This window comes from Oncorhynchus nerka, linkage group LG27, assembly GCF_034236695.1.
Source record: "Oncorhynchus nerka isolate Pitt River linkage group LG27, Oner_Uvic_2.0, whole genome shotgun sequence".
Classification (NCBI taxonomy): domain Eukaryota; kingdom Metazoa; phylum Chordata; class Actinopteri; order Salmoniformes; family Salmonidae; genus Oncorhynchus; species Oncorhynchus nerka.
The window spans coordinates 11,277,434-11,297,875 of NC_088422.1; the positions used below are offsets into that span (position 1 = coordinate 11,277,434).

Sequence of the window (20,442 nt, forward strand, 5' to 3'; positions counted from 1 at the left end):
TCAAGATCTGTGCCTAGACACAATCCCGTCTTGGAGCTCCACGGACAATGCCTTCGACCTCATGGCTTGGTTTTTGCTCTGACATGCACTGTCAACTGTGGGACCTTATATAGACAGGTGTGTGCTTTTCCAAATCATGTCCAATCAATTGAATTTACCACAGGTGGACTCCAATCAAGTTGTAGAAACATCTCAAGGATGCTCAATGGAAACAGGATGCACCTGAGCTCAATTTCGAGTCTCATAGCAAAGGGTTTGAATACTTATGTGAATAAGTTATTTCTGTATTTTTTTTATATACATTTGCTAAAACTTCTAAAACCTTGTTGTCACTTTGTCATTATGGGGTATTGTGTGTAGATTGATGAAGAAAAGGTTTTATTTAATCCATTTTAGAATAAGACTGTAACGTAACAAAAAATGTGGGAAAAGTCAGGGGGTCTGAATACTTTCCGAATGCACTGTAAATGAGATTGTTTTCAACACATCAACTGTTTCAGACGATTTATTTTTAACCAAACAAGATAAATAAACATTCAATCAGTACTGAGTGAATTAACAACAAAAACTGTGCAACGAAAGCTTTCTGTCATCACCAGATTGTCCAGTTAAATAGTGTGTTGACAAGTTGACATGTTTATAACAAGGTTCGTAGTTTAATGGTCAGTGTCACTGCCTTCGGAACTGAAGGAGGGTACATTTTGACCATTCTCTTTAGTGTGTAGTTTTGACACACAGTGCTTATTTTGTATTTATAAAAATAACCTTTGGGTTCATGGAGTGGCAGCCAAGTGGCAGTGAGTGTGGTGGTGTGTTTTACTGTGCACATCTTCCTAGAACGAAGGAGAGACCAGCTCTCAGACCCTCAAGGAAGAAAGAGGTCGTTGCTCTCATCCGTGAGATGCACGCCGTCCCTACAGTACTGCCCAGGGACACTGTGCTATATGTCAGAGTGACGGATTGAGGGCGTGCGCCTGTCACAGAGAAATGCAAGCTGGCCCATGTGGAACTGACAAACAACTTATGCCAATTCAAATGCACGCTCATGGTACTTCGCACACTATCAATAGTTAAAATAAATGTTCTGTTCCAAATCTGTGAGTACTCCCACCTGTTTTCATATTTACTGTTTACTGCCATTTATTAATGAAGACAATTATTTTACTGGAATTGGACAGCTGTGTACAGCATTACTTAGGACATTTGTAGCTGAAGTTTTGTATTCAAGAATTTAGAACACCTATCCAGTTTCAGATTTGTAAATATGTCTATAATTATTTTGCGCTTGTCCAATGACTGTATTTTACAGGCGTTTCTCAACGGGCGTTTGTCAACAGTTTGTCATTTGTAGCAGTGTTTGTATCAGGAGTTATCAAAATTGCTCTTGATGATCCACAGCGTTATTCACACTTTTCTGTTCAAACCCAGTGCTACCACACCTGATTCTACCACTCAGCTTTTCATCGAGATCTCAGCTGTTCATCGAGACCTCAGCTGTTCATCCGGGCCTCAGCTGTTCATCCAGACCGCAGCTGTTCATCCGGGCCTCAGCTGTTCATCCAGACCTCAGCTGTTCATCCAGGCCTCAGCTGTTCATCGAGGCCTCAGCTGTTCATCGAGGCCTCAGCTGTTCATCCGGGCCTCAGCTGTTCATCGAGGCCTCAGCTGGTCATCCGGGCTCAGCTGGTCATCCGGGCCTCAGCTGTTCATCCGGGCCTCAGCTGTTCATCCAGGCCTCAGCTGTTCATCGAGGCCTCAGCTGTTCATCCGGGCCTCAGCTGTTCATCGAGACCTCAGCTGTTCATCGAGACCTCAGCTGTTCATCCAGACCTCAACTGTTCATCCAGACCTCAGCTGTTCATCCAGACCTCAGCTGTTCATCCAGACCTCAGCTGTTCATTCAGACCTCAGCTGTTCATCCGGGCCTCAGCTGTTCATCCAGACCTCAGCTGTTCATCCAGACCTTAGCTGTTCATCCAGACCTCAGCTGTTCATCCAGACCTCAGCTGTTCATCCAGACCTCAGCTGTTCATCCGGGCCTCAGCTGTTCATCCAGACCTCAGCTGTTCATCCAGACCTCAGCTGTTCATCCGGGCCTCAGCTGTTCATCCAGACCTCAGCTATTCATCCAGACCTCAGCTGTTCATCCAGGCCTCAGCTGTTCATCGAGATCTCAGCTGTTCATCCAGACCTCAGCTGTTCATTCAGACCTCAGCTGTTCATTCAGACCTCAGCTGTTCATCCGGGCCTCAGCTGTTCATCCAGACCTCAGCTGTTCATCCGGGCCTCAGCTGTTCATCCAGACCTCAGCTGTTCATCCGGGCCTCAGCTGTTCATTCAGACCTCAGCTGTTCATCCAGACCTCAGCTGTTCATCCAGACCTCAGCTGTTCATCCGGGCCTCAGCTGTTCATCCAGACCTCAGCTGTTCATCCAGACCTCAGCTGTTCATCCGGGCCTCAGCTGTTCATCCAGACCTCAGCTGTTCATCCGGGCCTCAGCTGTTCATCCAGGCCTCAGCTGTTCATCCGGGCCTCAGCTGTTCATCCGGGCCTCAGCTGTTTATCGAGACCTCAGCTGTTCATCCAGGCCTCAGCTGTTCATCGAGATCTCAGCTGTTCATCCAGACCTCAACTGTTCATCGAGACCACGAACTGGGCTTGAACAAAAAAGCCTGCATAAACCTGTAGCTTGTCAAGAGCAATTGTGGCCATCCCTGAATTGTAGTTACAAAGTTGACTATATCTGATGAATGTACATTTGGTTGTACTTTTTATATTTAGTGATAACTCACCTTTGTTTACAGGTAATGCAGTACTAGGCCTTTTTTCAGTAAACTAAAAGGTACATTTTCATGTAAATAGTTCATGGGTACATGTTGATTATGTGTGTATTTTCCAGGAGTTTTCTTGATTGTCTTAATAGAGGTCAGGGAATATTTTCCCAGTTTACTCCATATTGGCTTAAATGGGTTTCTGTTCTTTTTGCTTCCCTCTGGAAAATCAGCTGTTAATATTAACTTCAAAATCCTAAGCAACCTGGCTACATATAGTTTGAAGTACAATACCAACATAGCTACTGTAGTAGGTCAAAGCTGTGTGCTGGAAAACCTTGGTAGAGCATGGGTGGAATAGGCATCGTGGTGCTCATGTCAATTTCCTTTCTTTTTTTCAGCTTCAGACCAATGTCTATTCTCACTTAAAACGTTTTTGTTTTTAATTTGTATAGGTCTATGCCATTTGTGTGCTCATGGATTTGAAATGTGGTAATATATAATAATATACAGTGCCTTGCGAAAGTATTCGGCCCCCTTGAACTTTGCGACCTTTTGCCACATTTCAGGCTTCAAACATAAAGATATAAAACTGTATTTTTTTGTGAAGAATCAACAACAAGTGGGACACAATCATGAAGTGGAACGACATTTATTGGATATTTCAAACTTTTTTAACAAATCAAAAACGGAAAAATTGGGCGTGCAAAATTATTCAGCCCCCTTTTAAGTTAATACTTTGTAGCGCCACCTTTTGCTGCGATTACAGCTGTAAGTCGCTTGGGGTATGTCTCTATCAGTTTTGCACATCGAGAGACTGACATTTTTTCCCATTCCTCCTTGCAAAACAGCTCGAGCTCAGTGAGGTTGGATGGAGAGCATTTGTGAACAGCAGTTTTCAGTTCTTTCCACAGATTCTCGATTGGATTCAGGTCTGGACTTTGACTTGGCCATTCTAACACCTGGATATGTTTATTTTTGAACCATTCCATTGTAGATTTTGCTTTATGTTTTGGATCATTGTCTTGTTGGAAGCCAAATCTCCGTCCCAGTCTCAGGTCTTTTGCAGACTCCATCAGGTTTTCTTCCAGAATGGTCCTGTATTTGGCTCCATCCATCTTCCCATCAATTTTAACCACCTTCCCTGTCCCTGCTGAAGAAAAGCAGGCCCAAACCATTATGCTGCCACCACCATGTTTGACAGTGGGGATGGTGTGTTCAGGGTGATGGGCTGTGTTGCTTTTACGCCAAATATAACGTTTTGCATTGTTGCCAAAAAGTTCAATTTTGGTTTCATCTGACCAGAGCACCTTCTTCCACATGTTTGGTGTGTCTCCCAGGTGGCTTGTGGCAAACTTTAAACAACACTTTTTATGGATATCTTTAAGAAATGGCCTTCTTCTTGCCACTCTTCCATAAAGGCCAGATTTGTGCAATATACGACTGATTGTTGTCCTATGGACAGAGTCTCCCACCTCAGCTGTAGATCTCTGCAGTTCATCCAGAGTGATCATGGGCCTCTTGGCTGCATCTCTGATCAGTCTTCTCCTTGTATGAGCTGAAAGTTTAGAGGGACGGCCAGGTCTTGGTAGATTTGCAGTGGTCTGATACTCCTTCCATTTCAATATTATCGCTTGCACAGTGCTCCTTGGGATGTTTAAAGCGTGGGAAATATTTTTGTATCCAAATCCGGCTTTAAAATTCTTCACAACAGTATCTCGGACCTGCCTGGTGTGTTCCTTGTTCTTCATGATGCTCTCTGCACTTTTAACGGACCTCTGAGACTATCACAGTGCAGGTGCATTTATACGGAGACTTGATTACACACAGGTGGATTGTATTTATCATCATTAGTCATTTAGGTCAACATTGGATCATTCAGAGATCCTCACTGAACTTCTGGAGAGAGTTTGCTGCACTGAAAGTAAAGGGGCTGAATAATTTTGCACGCCCAATTTTTCAGTTTTTTATTTGTTAAAAAAGTTTGAAATATCCAATAAATGTCGTTCCACTTCATGATTGTGTCCCACTTGTTGTTGATTCTTCACAAAAAAATACAGTTTTATATCTTTATGTTTGAAGCCTGAAATGTGGCAAAAGGTCGCAAAGTTCAAGGGGGCCGAATACTTTCGCAAGGCACTGTATAATAACACTGTATTCCCACCTACCTGTGTTACAGTAATAAGAAACTGCGTAATCTGCCCAACTACTTCATCATGAACCAGGCAGTGAGCGACTTCCTCATGGCTTTCACACAGTCGCCCATCTTCTTCATTAACTGTCTCTATAAAGAGTGGATTTTTGGCGAGTACGGTAAGTCATTATCCCCCTTTCTCTCATTTTTTTCACCGCACCATCTCAATCATTGTTTGTCATATAGTTCAAAAGAATTGTGCAAAATTTACCATAAACCTCATTATATAATCTAGCAACTGGTGCAACTTTTCTTCTACAATGTGCGCTATAAAGAGGCTACTATTTACATATTGCTCAGTTTACTAAACTCTAGTTAGATAATCGTCTCCTTATAATGCATACTGTTGAAAAATAGTATAAATACATTTAACGGTGAGATTATAATGAGGTTTATGGTATTTCTTTGCACAATAATTTTTTTTGCACTACGAAAATGTTGCCCATTGTATTCAGCCACCATAGTAGACGGTGACAGTGAACTCCCGAAGAGGAACACAAAACATTATTTGATGCTATTTGTTCATGTTTGACAATTGATCATTTTCTAATTGACGGTTCCAATCTGAATCTCTGAACATTGTTGGTTTTGACCTGCATTTGAACTGTGTGTCTGCAGGATGCAAAATGTATGCCTTCTGTGGGGCTCTCTTTGGCATCACCTCCATGATCAACCTGTTGGCTATCTCCATAGACCGCTACCTGGTCATCACCCAGCCCCTCAAGGCCCTCGGTCGGTCGTCAAGGCGTCGGACCACCCTGGCAATACTAATGGTGTGGCTTTACTCTTTTGCCTGGAGTTTTGCCCCACTCATTGGCTGGAGTAAGTCCTTTCACCAACAACTCAAATTCACATATGCTAAGAAGTAAATGTAAAAATGTATGATTGCCAGGCTGATGGGATCGAGGGTCGCTGGCACCAATATTTCTGCTGTTGTGATCTCGAGCAAAGCGTTTAACCACTAAAATGCTTCATGGGCTGTGCTGCGCCCAACCCATTAAACGAAACATCTATCCTATCCTATGCTATCCGACCCTATCTGGGGCGGCAGGGTAGCCTAGTGGTTAGAGTGTTGGACTTGAAACCGAAAGGTTGCAAGTTCGAATCCCCGAGCTGACAAGGTACAAATCTGTCGTTCTGCCCCTGAACAGGCAGTTAACCCACTGTTCCTAGGCCGTCATTGAAAATAAGAATTTGTTCTTAACTGACTTGCCTAGTAAAATAAAGGTAAAATTAAAAAAAAAAAATATCCAGTACTTGCCAGGACTTACACTGTGTGTATTTGTTTTGTATCGGCTCTTACAGGCTCCTATATCCCAGAGGGCCTCATGACTTCCTGCACTTGGGATTATGTCACATACACGTACGCCAACCAGAGCTACACCATGATGCTGTGTTGCTTTACCTTCTTCATCCCACTGGGAGTCATCTTCTACTGCTACCTCTTCATGTTCCTGGCTATCCGCACCGCCAGCAGGTGGGTCTATTGGGCCAGTTTCTTGGGTGGCATAATCATAACAATCATGTTATTTATTTTATGTTACCTTTATTTAACTAGGCAAGTCAGTTAAGAACAAATTCTTATTTTCAATGACAGCCTAGAAACAGTGGGTTAACTGCCTGTTCAGGGGCAGAACACCATTCTGTATACTCCTGGACCCTTTTTGGACACTGTGTTAACTATGTCATACAACTCTCCTTCCGTGGCCTCCAACTGCTCTTAAACGCAAGTAAAACTAAATGCATGCTATTCAACCGATCACTGCTTCCACCTGCTCGCCCGTCCAGCATCACTACTCTGGACGGCTCTGACTTAGAATACGTGGACAACTACAAATACCTAGGTGTCTGGTTAGACTGTAAACTCTCCTTCCAGACTCACATTAAGCATCTCCAATCCAAAATTAAATCTATAATTGGCTTCCTATATCACAACAAAGCATCCTTCCCTCATGCTGCTTAACATACCCTTGTAAAACTGACTATCCTACCGATCCTCGACTTCTGTGATGTCATCTATAAAATAGCCTCCAACACTCTACTCAACAAACTGGATGAAGTCTATCACAGTGCCATCCGTTTTGTCACCAAAGCCCCATACACTACCCACCATTGCGACCTGTACGCTCTCGTTGGTTGGCCCTTGCTTCATACTCGTCGCCAAACCCACTGGCTACAGGTTATCTACAAGTCTCTGCTAGGTAAAGCCCTGCCTTATCTCAGCTCACTGGTCACCATAGCAGCACCCACTCATAGCACGTGCTCCAGCAAGTAGATCTCACTGGTCACCCCCAAAGCCAATTCCTCCTTTGGTTGTCTTTCGTTCCAGTTCTCTGCTGCCAATGACTGGAACGAACTGCAAAAATCACTGAAGCTTGAGACTCATATCTCCCTCACTAGCTTTAAGCACCAGCTGTCAGAGCAGCTCACAGATCATTGCACCTGTACATAGCCCATCTGTAAACAGCCCATCTATCTACCTACCTCATCCCCATACTGTATTTATTTATTTATCTTGGTCCTTTGCACCCCAGTATCTCTACTTGCACATTCATCTTCTGCACATCTACCATTCCAGTGTTTAATAGCTATATTGTAATTACTTCGCCACCATGGCCTATTTATTGCCTTAACTCCCTAATCTTACCTCATTTGCACTCACTGTATATAGATTTTTAGTTTTCTTTTGTTCTACTGTATTATTGAATATGTTTTGTTTATTCTATGTGTAACTCTGTGTTGTTGTATGTGTCGAATTGCTATGCTTTATCTTGGCCATGTCGCAGTTGCAAATGAGAACCTGTTCTCAACTAGCCTAAAGGTGAATTTAAAAATTAAATAAAAAATCAGGATGAATTATCAGGATGTTCACAGTGCTGGGCATCCATCCTATAGACAATAATTATAATCAGGATGAATTATCAGGTTGTCCACAGTGCTGGGCATCCATCCTATAGACAATAATTATAATCAGGATGAATTATCAGGTTGTCCACAGTGCTGGGCATCCATCCCATAGACGATCACTATAATCAGGATGAATTATCAGGATGTCCACAGTGCTGGGCATCCATCCCATAGACGATCACTATAATCAGGATGAATTATCAGGATGTTCACAGTGCTGGGCATACATCCTATAGCCAATAATTATAATCAGGATGAATTATCAGGTTGTCCACAGTGCTGGGCATCCATCCTATAGACAATAATTATAATCAGGATGAATTATCAGGTTGTCCACAGTGCTGGGCATCCATCCTATAGACAATAATTATAATCAGGATGAATTATCAGGTTGTCCACAGTGCTGGGCATCCATCCCATAGACGATCACTATAATCAGGATGAATTATCAGGTTGTCCACAGTGCTGGGCATCCATCCCATAGACGATCACAATAATCAGGATGAATTATCAGGATGTTCACAGTGCTGGGCATCCATCCTATAGACAATAATTATAATCAGGATGAATTATCAGGTTGTCCACAGTGCTGGGCATCCATCCTATAGACAATAATTATAATCAGGATGAATTATCAGGTTGTCCACAGTGCTGGGCATCCATCCTATAGCCAATAATTATAATCAGGATGAATTATCAGGATGTTCACAGTGCTGGGCATCCATCCCATAGACGATCACTATAATCAGGATGAATTATCAGGTTGTCCACAGTGCTGGGCATCCATCCCATAGACGATCACTATAATCAGGATGAATTATCAGGTTGTCCACAGTGCTGGGCATCCATCCCATAGACGATCACTATAATCAGGATGAATTATCAGGTTGTCTACAGTGCTGGGCATCCATCCCATAGACGATCACTATAATCAGGATGAATTATCAGGTTGTCCACAGTGCTGGGCATCCATCCTATAGACAATAATTATAATCAGGATGAATTATCAGGTTGTCCACAGTGCTGGGCATCCATCCTATAGACAATAATTATAATCAGGATGAATTATCAGGTTGTCCACAGTGCTGGGCATCCATCCTATAGACAATAATTATAATCAGGATGAATTATCAGGTTGTCCACAGTGCTGGGCATCCATCCCATAGACGATCACTATAATCAGGATGAATTATCAGGATGTTCACAGTGCTGGGCATCCATCCTATAGACAATAATTATAATCAGGATGAATTATCAGGTTGTCCACAGTGCTGGGCATCCATCCTATAGCCAATAATTATAATCAGGATGAATTATCAGGATGTTCACAGTGCTGGGCATCCATCCCATAGACGATCACTATAATCAGGATGAATTATCAGGTTGTCCACAGTGCTGGGCATCCATCCCATAGACGATCACTATAATCAGGATGAATTATCAGGTTGTCCACAGTGCTGGGCATCCATCCTATAGCCAATAATTATAATCAGGATGAATTATCAGGTTGTCCACAGTGCTGGGCATCCATCCCATAGATGATCACTATAATCAGGATGAATTATCAGGTTGTCCACAGTGCTGGGCATCCATCCCATAGACGATCACTATAATCAGGATGAATTATCAGGATGTTCACAGTGCTGGGCATCCATCCTATAGACAATAATTATAATCAGGATGAATTATCAGGTTGTCCACAGTGCTGGGCATCCATCCTATAGACAATAATTATAATCAGGATGAATTATCAGGTTGTCCACAGTGCTGGGCATCCATCCTATAGCCAATAATTATAATCAGGATGAATTATCAGGATGTTCACAGTGCTGGGCATCCATCCCATAGACGATCACTATAATCAGGATGAATTATCAGGTTGTCCACAGTGCTGGGCATCCATCCCATAGACGATCACTATAATCAGGATGAATTATCAGGTTGTCCACAGTGCTGGGCATCCATCCCATAGACGATCACTATAATCAGGATGAATTATCAGGTTGTCTACAGTGCTGGGCATCCATCCCATAGACGATCACTATAATCAGGATGAATTATCAGGTTGTCCACAGTGCTGGGCATCCATCCTATAGACAATAATTATAATCAGGATGAATTATCAGGTTGTCCACAGTGCTGGGCATCCATCCTATAGACAATAATTATAATCAGGATGAATTATCAGGTTGTCCACAGTGCTGGGCATCCATCCTATAGACAATAATTATAATCAGGATGAATTATCAGGTTGTCCACAGTGCTGGGCATCCATCCCATAGACGATCACTATAATCAGGATGAATTATCAGGTTGTCCACAGTGCTGGGCATCCATCCCATAGACGATCACTATAATCAGGATGAATTATCAGGATGTTCACAGTGCTGGGCATCCATCCTATAGACAATAATTATAATCAGGATGAATTATCAGGTTGTCCACAGTGCTGGGCATCCATCCTATAGACAATAATTATAATCAGGATGAATTATCAGGTTGTCCACAGTGCTGGGCATCCATCCTATAGCCAATAATTATAATCAGGATGAATTATCAGGATGTTCACAGTGCTGGGCATCCATCCCATAGACGATCACTATAATCAGGATGAATTATCAGGTTGTCCACAGTGCTGGGCATCCATCCCATAGACGATCACTATAATCAGGATGAATTATCAGGTTGTCCACAGTGCTGGGCATCCATCCTATAGCCAATAATTATAATCAGGATGAATTATCAGGTTGTCCACAGTGCTGGGCATCCATCCCATAGATGATCACTATAATCAGGATGAATTATCAGGTTGTCCACAGTGCTGGGCATCCATCCCATAGACGTTCACTATAATTAGGATGAATTATCAGGATGTTCACAGTGCTGGGCATCCATCTCATAGTGTGGTCATAATACAGAGGACATCCCGAGTTTATTTGTTCTTTAAACCCTGACAAAAAAACATTGACAGTATTACATAACATGGTTACATGTATGTCATGTAAATACTCCGGCAATGCCCCGCCGTAGCTAATCAAATGCCATGCTTCGAGACAGTCAGGGAGTGAAATGCCAGCTATTGCTGCTTCACCTCCTTCCACACCAGTGGCGGTCTGTGCCGTTTAAGATGAGGGAGGACAGTTTTTTATTTTCATGAGCATGGCCTTATTAAGCAATATGGCACAGAGGAGAGGGAGACAGTAAAGAAAGTAGTGATCAGAGACTTGGAGTGAGATTAGTAGGCTGTCAGCCTCTAGTAAAGATGAGGTCAAGCGTATTGCTTGCCTTGTAAATTGGAGGTGATTGGGAAAGGGGAGGTCAAAAAAAGCAAGAAGGGGAAAGAAAGAGTTGGAAAGAAATGAATCGAAGGCAGACGTTGGGAGGTTGAGACACGGAATTCCACATGGGTTGTGTGTTCAGGGTCCACTAAATTAGAAGGGTTGCAGCCAGGGGGTGGAGAGCGTCTGTAAAGCCTACAGGGAGAGGAATTAACAGGTATAGAAAACACACACATAATTACCAAAGCTACAAAAGAGCTAAATGAGAACAGAAAATGACTAGGTACTCGAGTGAGAGAGTGGTGTGGAGACTTCCTCTCTTACCTTCCTCGAACAACTCAGCAGAACCGCCTTTGTTTTGGCGACGGTCTTAGTTTTGCCAACGAGGCCGCCGATTACAGCTGAGAACCCAGGAGAGACTGCAGTGCTAACACTAACTGCTGATTGCCTAGAAGAGGAGGAACCACTCCCCCTTCCGTATAGTTTTACCAAAACAAGTCACAAATTGTCCTGCCCCTTAATCCGGATTGATGTGTCAACAATCATTTGCAAGTTATGAGCAGTCAGCAGTTCACACAGCAAGTAGGACACTGGGAAGACAGGCAGCACTTAAGTAGATGTTCCTAGCTGGCAAAAAGGCAGCACAAGACAACAACAGATGAAGAACAAAAATGATAATTTACTTGTCAGTCCTGGGAATATCAGGAGTCCTGTAGATACAGAATGAACCTACTGGGCAAATACTAAGAGCACATTGTCCATAACCGTTAGAAAGGTAAGCCTGTGGTCTGAACAGATAATTCAAAAGTTCTGCTCATTCCTATAATTTGTAGGGAACACAATGTATAATCTATACTTGGCATGTAGGTTTCTCAGTTATGGGTGGCACAATTTGGAACGTGGGGGAGTGGAATGGGCATGGTATATGCAAATTAAATACTTGTACTATTACTATCGTTGAAGAACTTTACTGTTTTTGCAGACTGTAGTATTTTTGCTGACATTACTGTAATATTTACTACATTGTTTTTTTTTGCGGATAATACTATTGTATTTACTATAGAATTTTACGGTATAATACAACCAGTGGCGGCTGGTGGAGGAGCTATAGGAGGATGGGCTCATTGTAATGGCCGGAATGGAATCAATAGAACAGTATGAAAAACATCAAACATACGGAAACCACGTTTGACTCTGTTCCAACTATTATATTCCAGCCAATACAATGAGCCCGTCCTCCTATAGCTCCTCCCACCAGCCTCCACTGAATGCAACATCCTCTAGTAAGTTCTACAATTGATTGAGGGATACTACAGTGTGTAGTATATTATTATACAGTATACTACAGTTTACTATAGAATTCCATAGTAAGTACTGTAGTATTCTATAGCAAACTGTAGTATTTTTGTTCATGTGGGTTGTCCTTTGTGTCATTGTTTCCAGCTAACAGCCAGGCTCCTCTGTTTGTTCCTGCAGGGAAGTGGAGAACTTGGGGACACAGGTGAGGAAATGCACACTGATCCAACAGAAGAGCATCAGGAATGAGTGGAAGCTGGCCAAAATCGCCTTTGTGGTCATTGTTGTGTATGTGCTGTCCTGGTCGCCGTATGCCACCGTCACCATGATCTCCTGGGCAGGGTAAGTATATACAAAATATATAAAAGCATGGGTGACCTCGACTAACCTGTACCCCCGCACATTGACTCGGTACCGGTACCCCCTGTACATAGCCTTGCTATTGTTATTTTTATTGTGTTGCTTGTTATTTAATTTTTTACTTTAGTTTATTTAGTAAATCTGTTCTTAACTCTATTTCTTGAACTTGCATTGTTGGTTAAGGGCTTGTAAGTAAGTATTTCACGGTAAGGTGAAATGTTTACTTGTATACGGCGCACGTGACAAAACAAATTTGATTCGATTTATTTGATTTGATTTGACATATTCACTACCGTTGATAAGTTTGGGGTCATTAGAAATGTCCTTGTTTTTGAAAGAAAACCAGCATCCCGGAGTCGGCTCTTCACTGTTGAGGTTGAGACTGGTGTTTTGCTGGTACTATTTAAAGAAGCTGCCAGTTGAGGACTTGTGTCTCTAACTGAACACTCTAATGTACTTGTCCTCTTGCTCAGTTGTGCACCGGGGCCTCCCACTCCTCTTTTTATTCTGATTAGAGCCAGTTTGCGCTGTTCTGTGAATGGAGTAGTACACAGTGTTTATACAAGATCTTCATTTTCTTGGCAATTTCTCGCATGGAATAGCCTTAAATTCTCAGAACAAGAATAGACTGACGAGTTTCAGAAGAAAGGTCTTTGTTTCTGGCCATTTTGAGCCTGTAATCAAACCCACAAATGCTGATGTTCCAGATACTCAACTTGTCTAAAGAAGGCCAGTTGTATTGCTCCTTTAATCAGAACAACAGTTTTCAGCTGTGCTAACAAAGTTGCAAAAGGGTTTTCTAATGATCAGTTGCCTTTTAAAATGATAAACTTGGATAAGCTAACACAACGTGCCATTGGAACACAGGAGTGATGGTTGCTGATAATGGGCCTCTGTACGCCTATGTAGATATTCCATAAAAAATCAGCTGTTTCCAGCTACAATAGTTATTTACAAAAATCAGCTGTTTCCAGCTACAATAGTTATTTACAACATTAACAATGTCAACACTATATTTCTGATCAAATTGATGTTACTTTAATGGACATAAAAAATGGCTTTTCTTTCAAAAACAAGGACATTTCTAAGTGACCCCAAACTTTTGAACGGTGGTGCATATCTACAATGGCTATATGTCATTATTTTTGACATCATCTAATGTAGCAATGTCCAGGTTTCCAAGATACTAGTGTAGCCTGGATGTTCATTGTGTGTACGTCCATAGGACATTACTGTAATATATTTCTAGAGCTACTGGATGTACCGTGTGTGTACGTCCGTAGAATATTACTGTAATATATTTCTAGAGCTACTGGATGTACCGTGCGTGTACGTCCATAGAACATTACTGTAATATATTTCTAGAGCTACTGGATGTACCGTGCGTGGGCATGTTTGTCTTACGTTGTCATTTTGATGAACATGCCTTGAGGGGTATTCTTATTTTCACTAGCTTTACATTCAGATCATTCTGGAGGTATTCTGCACTTTTCAAGATTAGATTTACCACCAAACTTGGCATTTCTGTTCTTATTTCCAAAAATGTGGGGGGATGTTCTTGATTTCTATAAGAAAATGTAAAATCTTGGGAATTAATTCCAGCCCCACCGCCCCTCTCTGTCTGTCACCTCTCTCATTTCCAATATATCTCTGTCACTCCCAAAAAGTTAAAATACCCCCCCCCAAACAAAATAATATATATACAGTGGGGCAAAAAAGTATTTAGTCAGCCACAGTGATGTCATAATGTAGGCTGTCATAAAGTCATGTCATAATGTAGGCTGTCATAAAGTCATGTAGGCTGTCATAGAGTCATGTCATAATGTAGGCTGTCATAGAGTCATGTCATAATGTAGGCTGTCATAGAGTCATGTCATAATGTAGGCTGTCATAGAGTCATGTCATAATGTAGGCTGTCATAGAGTCATGTCATAATGTAGGCTGTCATAGAGTCATGTCATAATGTAGGCTGTCATAAAGTCATGTCATAATGTAGGCTGTCATAAAGTCATGTCATAATGTAGGCTGTCATAAAGTCATGTCATAATGTAGGCTGTCATAAAGTCATGTCATAATGTAGGCTGTCATAGAGTCATGTCATAATGTAGGCTGTCATAGAGTCATGTCATAATGTAGGCTGTCATAGAGTCATGTCATAATGTAGGCTGTCATAAAGTCATGTCATAATGTAGGCTGTCATAAAGTCATGTCATAATGTAGGCTACAATGTGATTTTCTGGATTTTTTTTCTCATTTTGTCTGTCATAGTTGAAGTGTACCTATGATGGAAATTACAGGCCTCTCTCATTTTTTTAAGTGGGAGAACTTGCACAATTGGTGGCTGACTAAATACTTTTTTGCCCCACAGTATATAAAATTGAAAGATTCAAATGAATACATTCAACAACTAGGTAACTAACCTCTTCTCTTCGTTAATTGAATGAAATTGTCATGAAATCTTTAGCCATGTGTTTTCCCCCATTACTACTGAGACAGAGGTTATATAACATTTAAATATTTCCCTCCATCTGTACTGGAAGGTACATAAACCCTGGTCCAGCTGTTGATAGATGTTTTGGATAATCCCAACACTGCCTTCGTTACTGGATAATGGAGAGATTACTTACTTGTCTTCTGTCTTTTCAGACACGCTAACATTCTATCACCCTACTCCAAAGCCGTGCCTGCAGTTATAGCAAAAGCCTCTACCATCTACAACCCTTTTATTTATGCCATTATACACACAAAGTACAGGTAAACTACTGTGTGTTTTGAAAATCTAATACATGAATGAATGAATAAATAAGCAAACAAATGACTGAATAAATGAATAGATGTGTTTTATCAACCCTGACTAGGAAAATTCATTTTGCTCTGTGCTACTGTAAAAAATAAAAATAAATACATGTTTCAAATGTTTTTTGGTCCTCCATGTCATCTACAGGGCCACATTGGCAGAGAAGGTACCTTGTTTGAGATGTCTGTCACCGAGAAAGGACAAAAAGGACTTCAACAGCGAGTCATCCTTCCGAGATTCCACTATCAGCAGGCAGTCGTCCGTCTCAAGGACCCATTTCTGCGCCACATCCTCCATCTCCTCCAGTATGGTAAGGTGTAAGCTGAAGCTGGGTCAGTTGTGCATTTCCCCCATGAATGGTTAAGGTTATGATAGTGGGAGGGGAAGCTGATCCTAGATCTGTACCTAGGGGAAACTTCACCCTGGAGCTAAAGTAAGATCAATGGCGTAGGTTTGACTTCAGGTCAACATTATCATTATCAATATTATCATTCCCTCTGGCAGAACTTCACTGTAAACTACTGGCATTCAACAACCATATGAGATCGAAGCTCTACATTGTTACAAACAAATGTTCAGATGGATCCCAAAAACATAAACAATGGGGTAATTTAACTTTAGACCAAAATAGAGCACACAGGGTCAATGTTTAAACACTTCAGTTTAAGGAGGGAGGACACTGTTTATTACCAATATATTAGAATGGGGTTTTTTCTGTTGCTGTAGGTGAAACAAATGAAATGTTGTCTAATATGAGCACTGATCCCAGATAAGGCATTGTGCCATGTGGGTCTTTTCTTGGCTCGACCCTGCTGCTACCCTCACAGGCATCTCAGAAGAATCCTCTTTGCTTTTTGAAGATTATGGCTCCCTCAGGTTTTTCTTGTCAAAAGTTGAGAAAAAAAAAGTTGAACTAAATCCATATATGGTTCCTAACCACAGGTGTTTGGGGATGTGGTGCTGGATCCTCCAGAGCGTAACGACTCCTCCTTCAGAAGCACCTCGTCCTTTAAAATGCCCAAAGACAAATGTTGCAAGACCAAGATTATTTGTGCTGCAGAGAAGGTGAGAGAGCAGAGATACTTGCGATGTTGTTAGCCTTTTATTTTGCCATTGGTTTGGTATTTCTCCTCAGTCATTGAACATCGTGTTGTGACCACACATTGATCTGAATTGTACTACTTGATTGGCGGACATTGTGGTGCCTTTATGCCGTTTAGAAAACATTTTATCCAAATATAGTATGCATTTTTTTCCCTCATATGGGTGGCCCCAGCGGGAATCAAACCCACAACCCTAGTGTTGCAAGCACCATGCTTTCCCAACTGAGCCACATGGGACCACATGAAACCTCAGCCCTGTATTTACTGTCGTCATGACCATGTATCTGTGTATCTGTGTTTCAGCCCAGCCACGCACTGAAGGAGTCTATGAGCGCCAGTGAACATGAGGTAGTGTCTGGCTCCGTCTGCATGGCAGCCGCCCCCCTGCTGCTCTTATCGAAGAGGAGCCAGAGTGTCCAGCTAACCAACGGAGGAGAGACGACAGAGAGCGGCAGCGAGCGCAGGAGCACCTTGGACTCCCCTAGTTTACGAGCCCAGCTTTCTCACATCTCCAGTATCCCGCAAATCATCATCAGCCCAACGTCGGAGAGCAGCTTAATATCAGATGACAACTTGTCCTTAGTGGAGAAGCAGGGAGCCATGATGAGTCACGAGGAGGGAGAACTGCTGGTGGGCCTGCGGAGCTGTTCTTCAGAGCTACTGGAGTCAGTGGAAAGATTCCTCTCCTGAGTTCACATACAAACTCTAAACTCTTTGTTTGTGTCCCAAATGGCATCCTTTCTTTCCTTCTTCTTCTCTTTTCTAATACTGATCCAACCAATCCATTCCACCCAGCCTCTTTTTTTAAACAGACTTTGAGAAGGAGACCAAGCTAAACCCTAGGCAAGATCTGTCTGTGCTTCAATGAACAGAAGGGAGACAGAAACCCAGGAAGGGCTGGTTCTGGTGTGCTCTGGTCACAAGAAAGTGTTGCCGGGTAGAAAGGAATATTAAAAACCACCTGATTCATCCCCAGCCACCGTGATTAACATCCTACTTTCTGCTGTTTGTTTTCATGGCACCCTTCATTCAGAGGATCTATGATGGTATAGTGGTTCCATAATGTATATTGAATAAGAAAGAAGGCCTTTATAGTAGCAAATAGAACTAACATCCTCATGCCAATGGACCAATGTTGGCGATGAGTGTTAATGAGCTATGGACATTAAAGTCACAATCTGGAGTCTGTTTTCAAATAATAATACATTGAATTTATAACACACATTTCATTTAAAAAACAATCTCTAAATAAAAACAAGAGACATAGACAAAAAAGGACACATCTAGACAGGGCAACTGACACAAAGAACAAAGCTCACGCTAGAAAGGGCCAGGACAACAAGCAACGCAGCTATATCTAGGAGGGTGTTGAAGCCATTGAAAGGGGAGGGCGTAGCTAAATGTGACCACTCCCAAAATTCATGGGATTATGGTCTGACGGTCCATGAGATCGACATGATGGTTTTAAATATATTTTGAAGATATACATTGTTACAAACAAATGCTCAAATGGAACCAAAAAAACATGAACATTGGGGTAATTTGACTTTAGATTTGGGTTAAGATAGGTAAAGTCAGCTGTAGTGAGCTCACAAAAAATAATCACCCGGGAGAGTTCATTGAATTGACTATTGAACATTAGGACATGAATCACAGATTTGGCCTTTAATGGACATTCCAGAATCTAGACATTTGGAAAAGAAGGCACACAACAAAATAATTCCGGTCAAACTTCTTCCCTGTATCCGATTGGCTATAGGATCTTATGTGCCCATTGCATTGAGTTGGTTGATCACAGCTTCTTTTATCACACGGGCAGTGATGTAATCATCGATCCTGACTCCTGTTTATTTAAAGTCATTTTGCTACATTTTCACTTGTTGCACATTTTGTTGTCACCATTGTCCATTTTGTTCGTGTGGTTATGTTTCTTGATAATATCGTTGGATCATTTTTATTTGTTTGCTTTGAGATTTGTCTGCCCTACTGATGTTGCTGGTCGTCCCCTTTCAAGGTTTTGTGAAATGGAGAGAAAAAAACCAACAACAACATCCTATTGCTATTACGCATTAGTAATAGCTCTAAGTGATATCTGAAAAGATATAAAGAGGAAAATGGCAAGCATTGGGAATAGCACTGAATTTAGAAATACAGAAAATATTATGGTTCTGTGCAGTACTGGAAATCTACCAAATTTGACAAAATGTGCTGTTATCATTGATTAAGTGACTTGACTAGGTTCTGGACACCCAACCCTAAACAAAGCATCATCTTTTGATGGCTCCTAGTCAACAATGCTTTGGTTATGTTTATGAGTGTTGATGGTGATTGTGTTGGTTAAGTCGATCCTCATTGGCCAATGACCTGAATCTCAACCTATTTAATCCTTCCAGATAATAGGCCTCAGACAGCTTGCTGTTCCCCACGCTTCAATGCACCATATTACCCTCCTCTCTAAACACACACACGCACACACACGCACACACGCACACACACACACGCACACGCACGCACGCACGCACACACACACACACACACACACACACACACACACACACACACACACACACACACACACACACACACACTTTCAAGTGAATATCTTTCTTACCTAAATTGGAGAGAAACTCAATCACCAGGACTAGGGTTTTAAAGGTCCAGAGCAGTCAAAATTCAGTTTATCCTGTCTTTTGTATCATAATGGTCAACAGCTGATGAAATGAACACTGTAAAAAACATTGTGTGAAAATCACTGTAAAAATCAAACACTTTTTTTTTTTTATCAGTATTATTTCCTGATAGTTGCTGGTTGAAAATTAGAATCTACACTTGGACCTTTTAATCAGCACGTTAGCATGGGCAGGAGTTTCGTCTTTCCATGGTGACATCACCAATGCGGTAAATTGGTTAATAGACCAATAACAAAGAGAGTTCCAAACCTCTCTGCCAATAACAGCTAGTTGTCAGTTTTCCCCTCCCCACTCAGACCACTCACACACAGTCCTAGATTTAAAAAAATGATTGCTTGAGAAATGTTTTTTTTTTCCCATTTTAATGGAAATCTATTACAATAAAGTTCTTCATTGTTACCCAGAAATGATTTGATATTGATATAAAAACATCAGCATTGGACCTTTAAGTGAAGCCATAAAAGCAGAAAGTAAAAAGCGAATAATATATATTTCCCTTTGTTTTGTATTGATTTGATCATGTTTTACCTGTCTTGAATCAATGGTTCTGTCTTGTATCACTCAAGGGACAGTGTTTGAATGTATGACGGACAGTGTCTAAAATGTGGTATTAATGTCACACCATCAGTTGCTTGTTGAGGAGAGTGTCGATTACATGGGTTGCGACAAGGACATACTGGCCCGTATTTACAAAGTGTCTCAGATCTACAGTAGGATCAGGTCCACCCCTGTCCATTTAATGTTATCTATTCAGATCTAAAAGGCTAAACTCAACCTATTGTAGATCAGCACCTATACTCATGAGATGCTTTATGAATACGGGCCATTGAGATCAGCTGGGAGAGAGAAGCAGAAATGGACATTCTTGCCACTAGAGGGTTGTAGATACCCATACACCTTATAGTCATCCTTTTATCTGACGGTGAAGTAGAAGAGCTCGACAAAAATGTACTTGGAAGACTGTTATTAACACACCTATACCAACTTAAAATATACTGTGTGAACCTGTGTCTGTCTTTCAACCAACCAATGAGTGAATTAAAGA

The 20,442-nt window shown here is 41.6% G+C and overlaps 1 protein-coding gene across 1 annotated transcript in view; it reads left to right on the top strand.

The window, feature by feature from the left end:
* The window catches only part of opn4xb (opsin 4xb), a 37,500-nt gene extending 17,058 nt beyond the window's left edge, over positions 1 to 20,442 (top strand). Inside the window, exons 2-9 of the mRNA XM_029645590.2 lie at positions 4,952 to 5,085; positions 5,585 to 5,788; positions 6,272 to 6,443; positions 12,628 to 12,789; positions 15,454 to 15,561; positions 15,752 to 15,914; positions 16,547 to 16,669; positions 17,011 to 20,442. Coding sequence (XP_029501450.1) covers positions 4,952 to 5,085; positions 5,585 to 5,788; positions 6,272 to 6,443; positions 12,628 to 12,789; positions 15,454 to 15,561; positions 15,752 to 15,914; positions 16,547 to 16,669; positions 17,011 to 17,397 — 1,453 coding nt within the window. The 3' untranslated portion in view covers positions 17,398 to 20,442. The remainder of the gene's footprint in view (positions 1 to 4,951; positions 5,086 to 5,584; positions 5,789 to 6,271; positions 6,444 to 12,627; positions 12,790 to 15,453; positions 15,562 to 15,751; positions 15,915 to 16,546; positions 16,670 to 17,010) is intronic.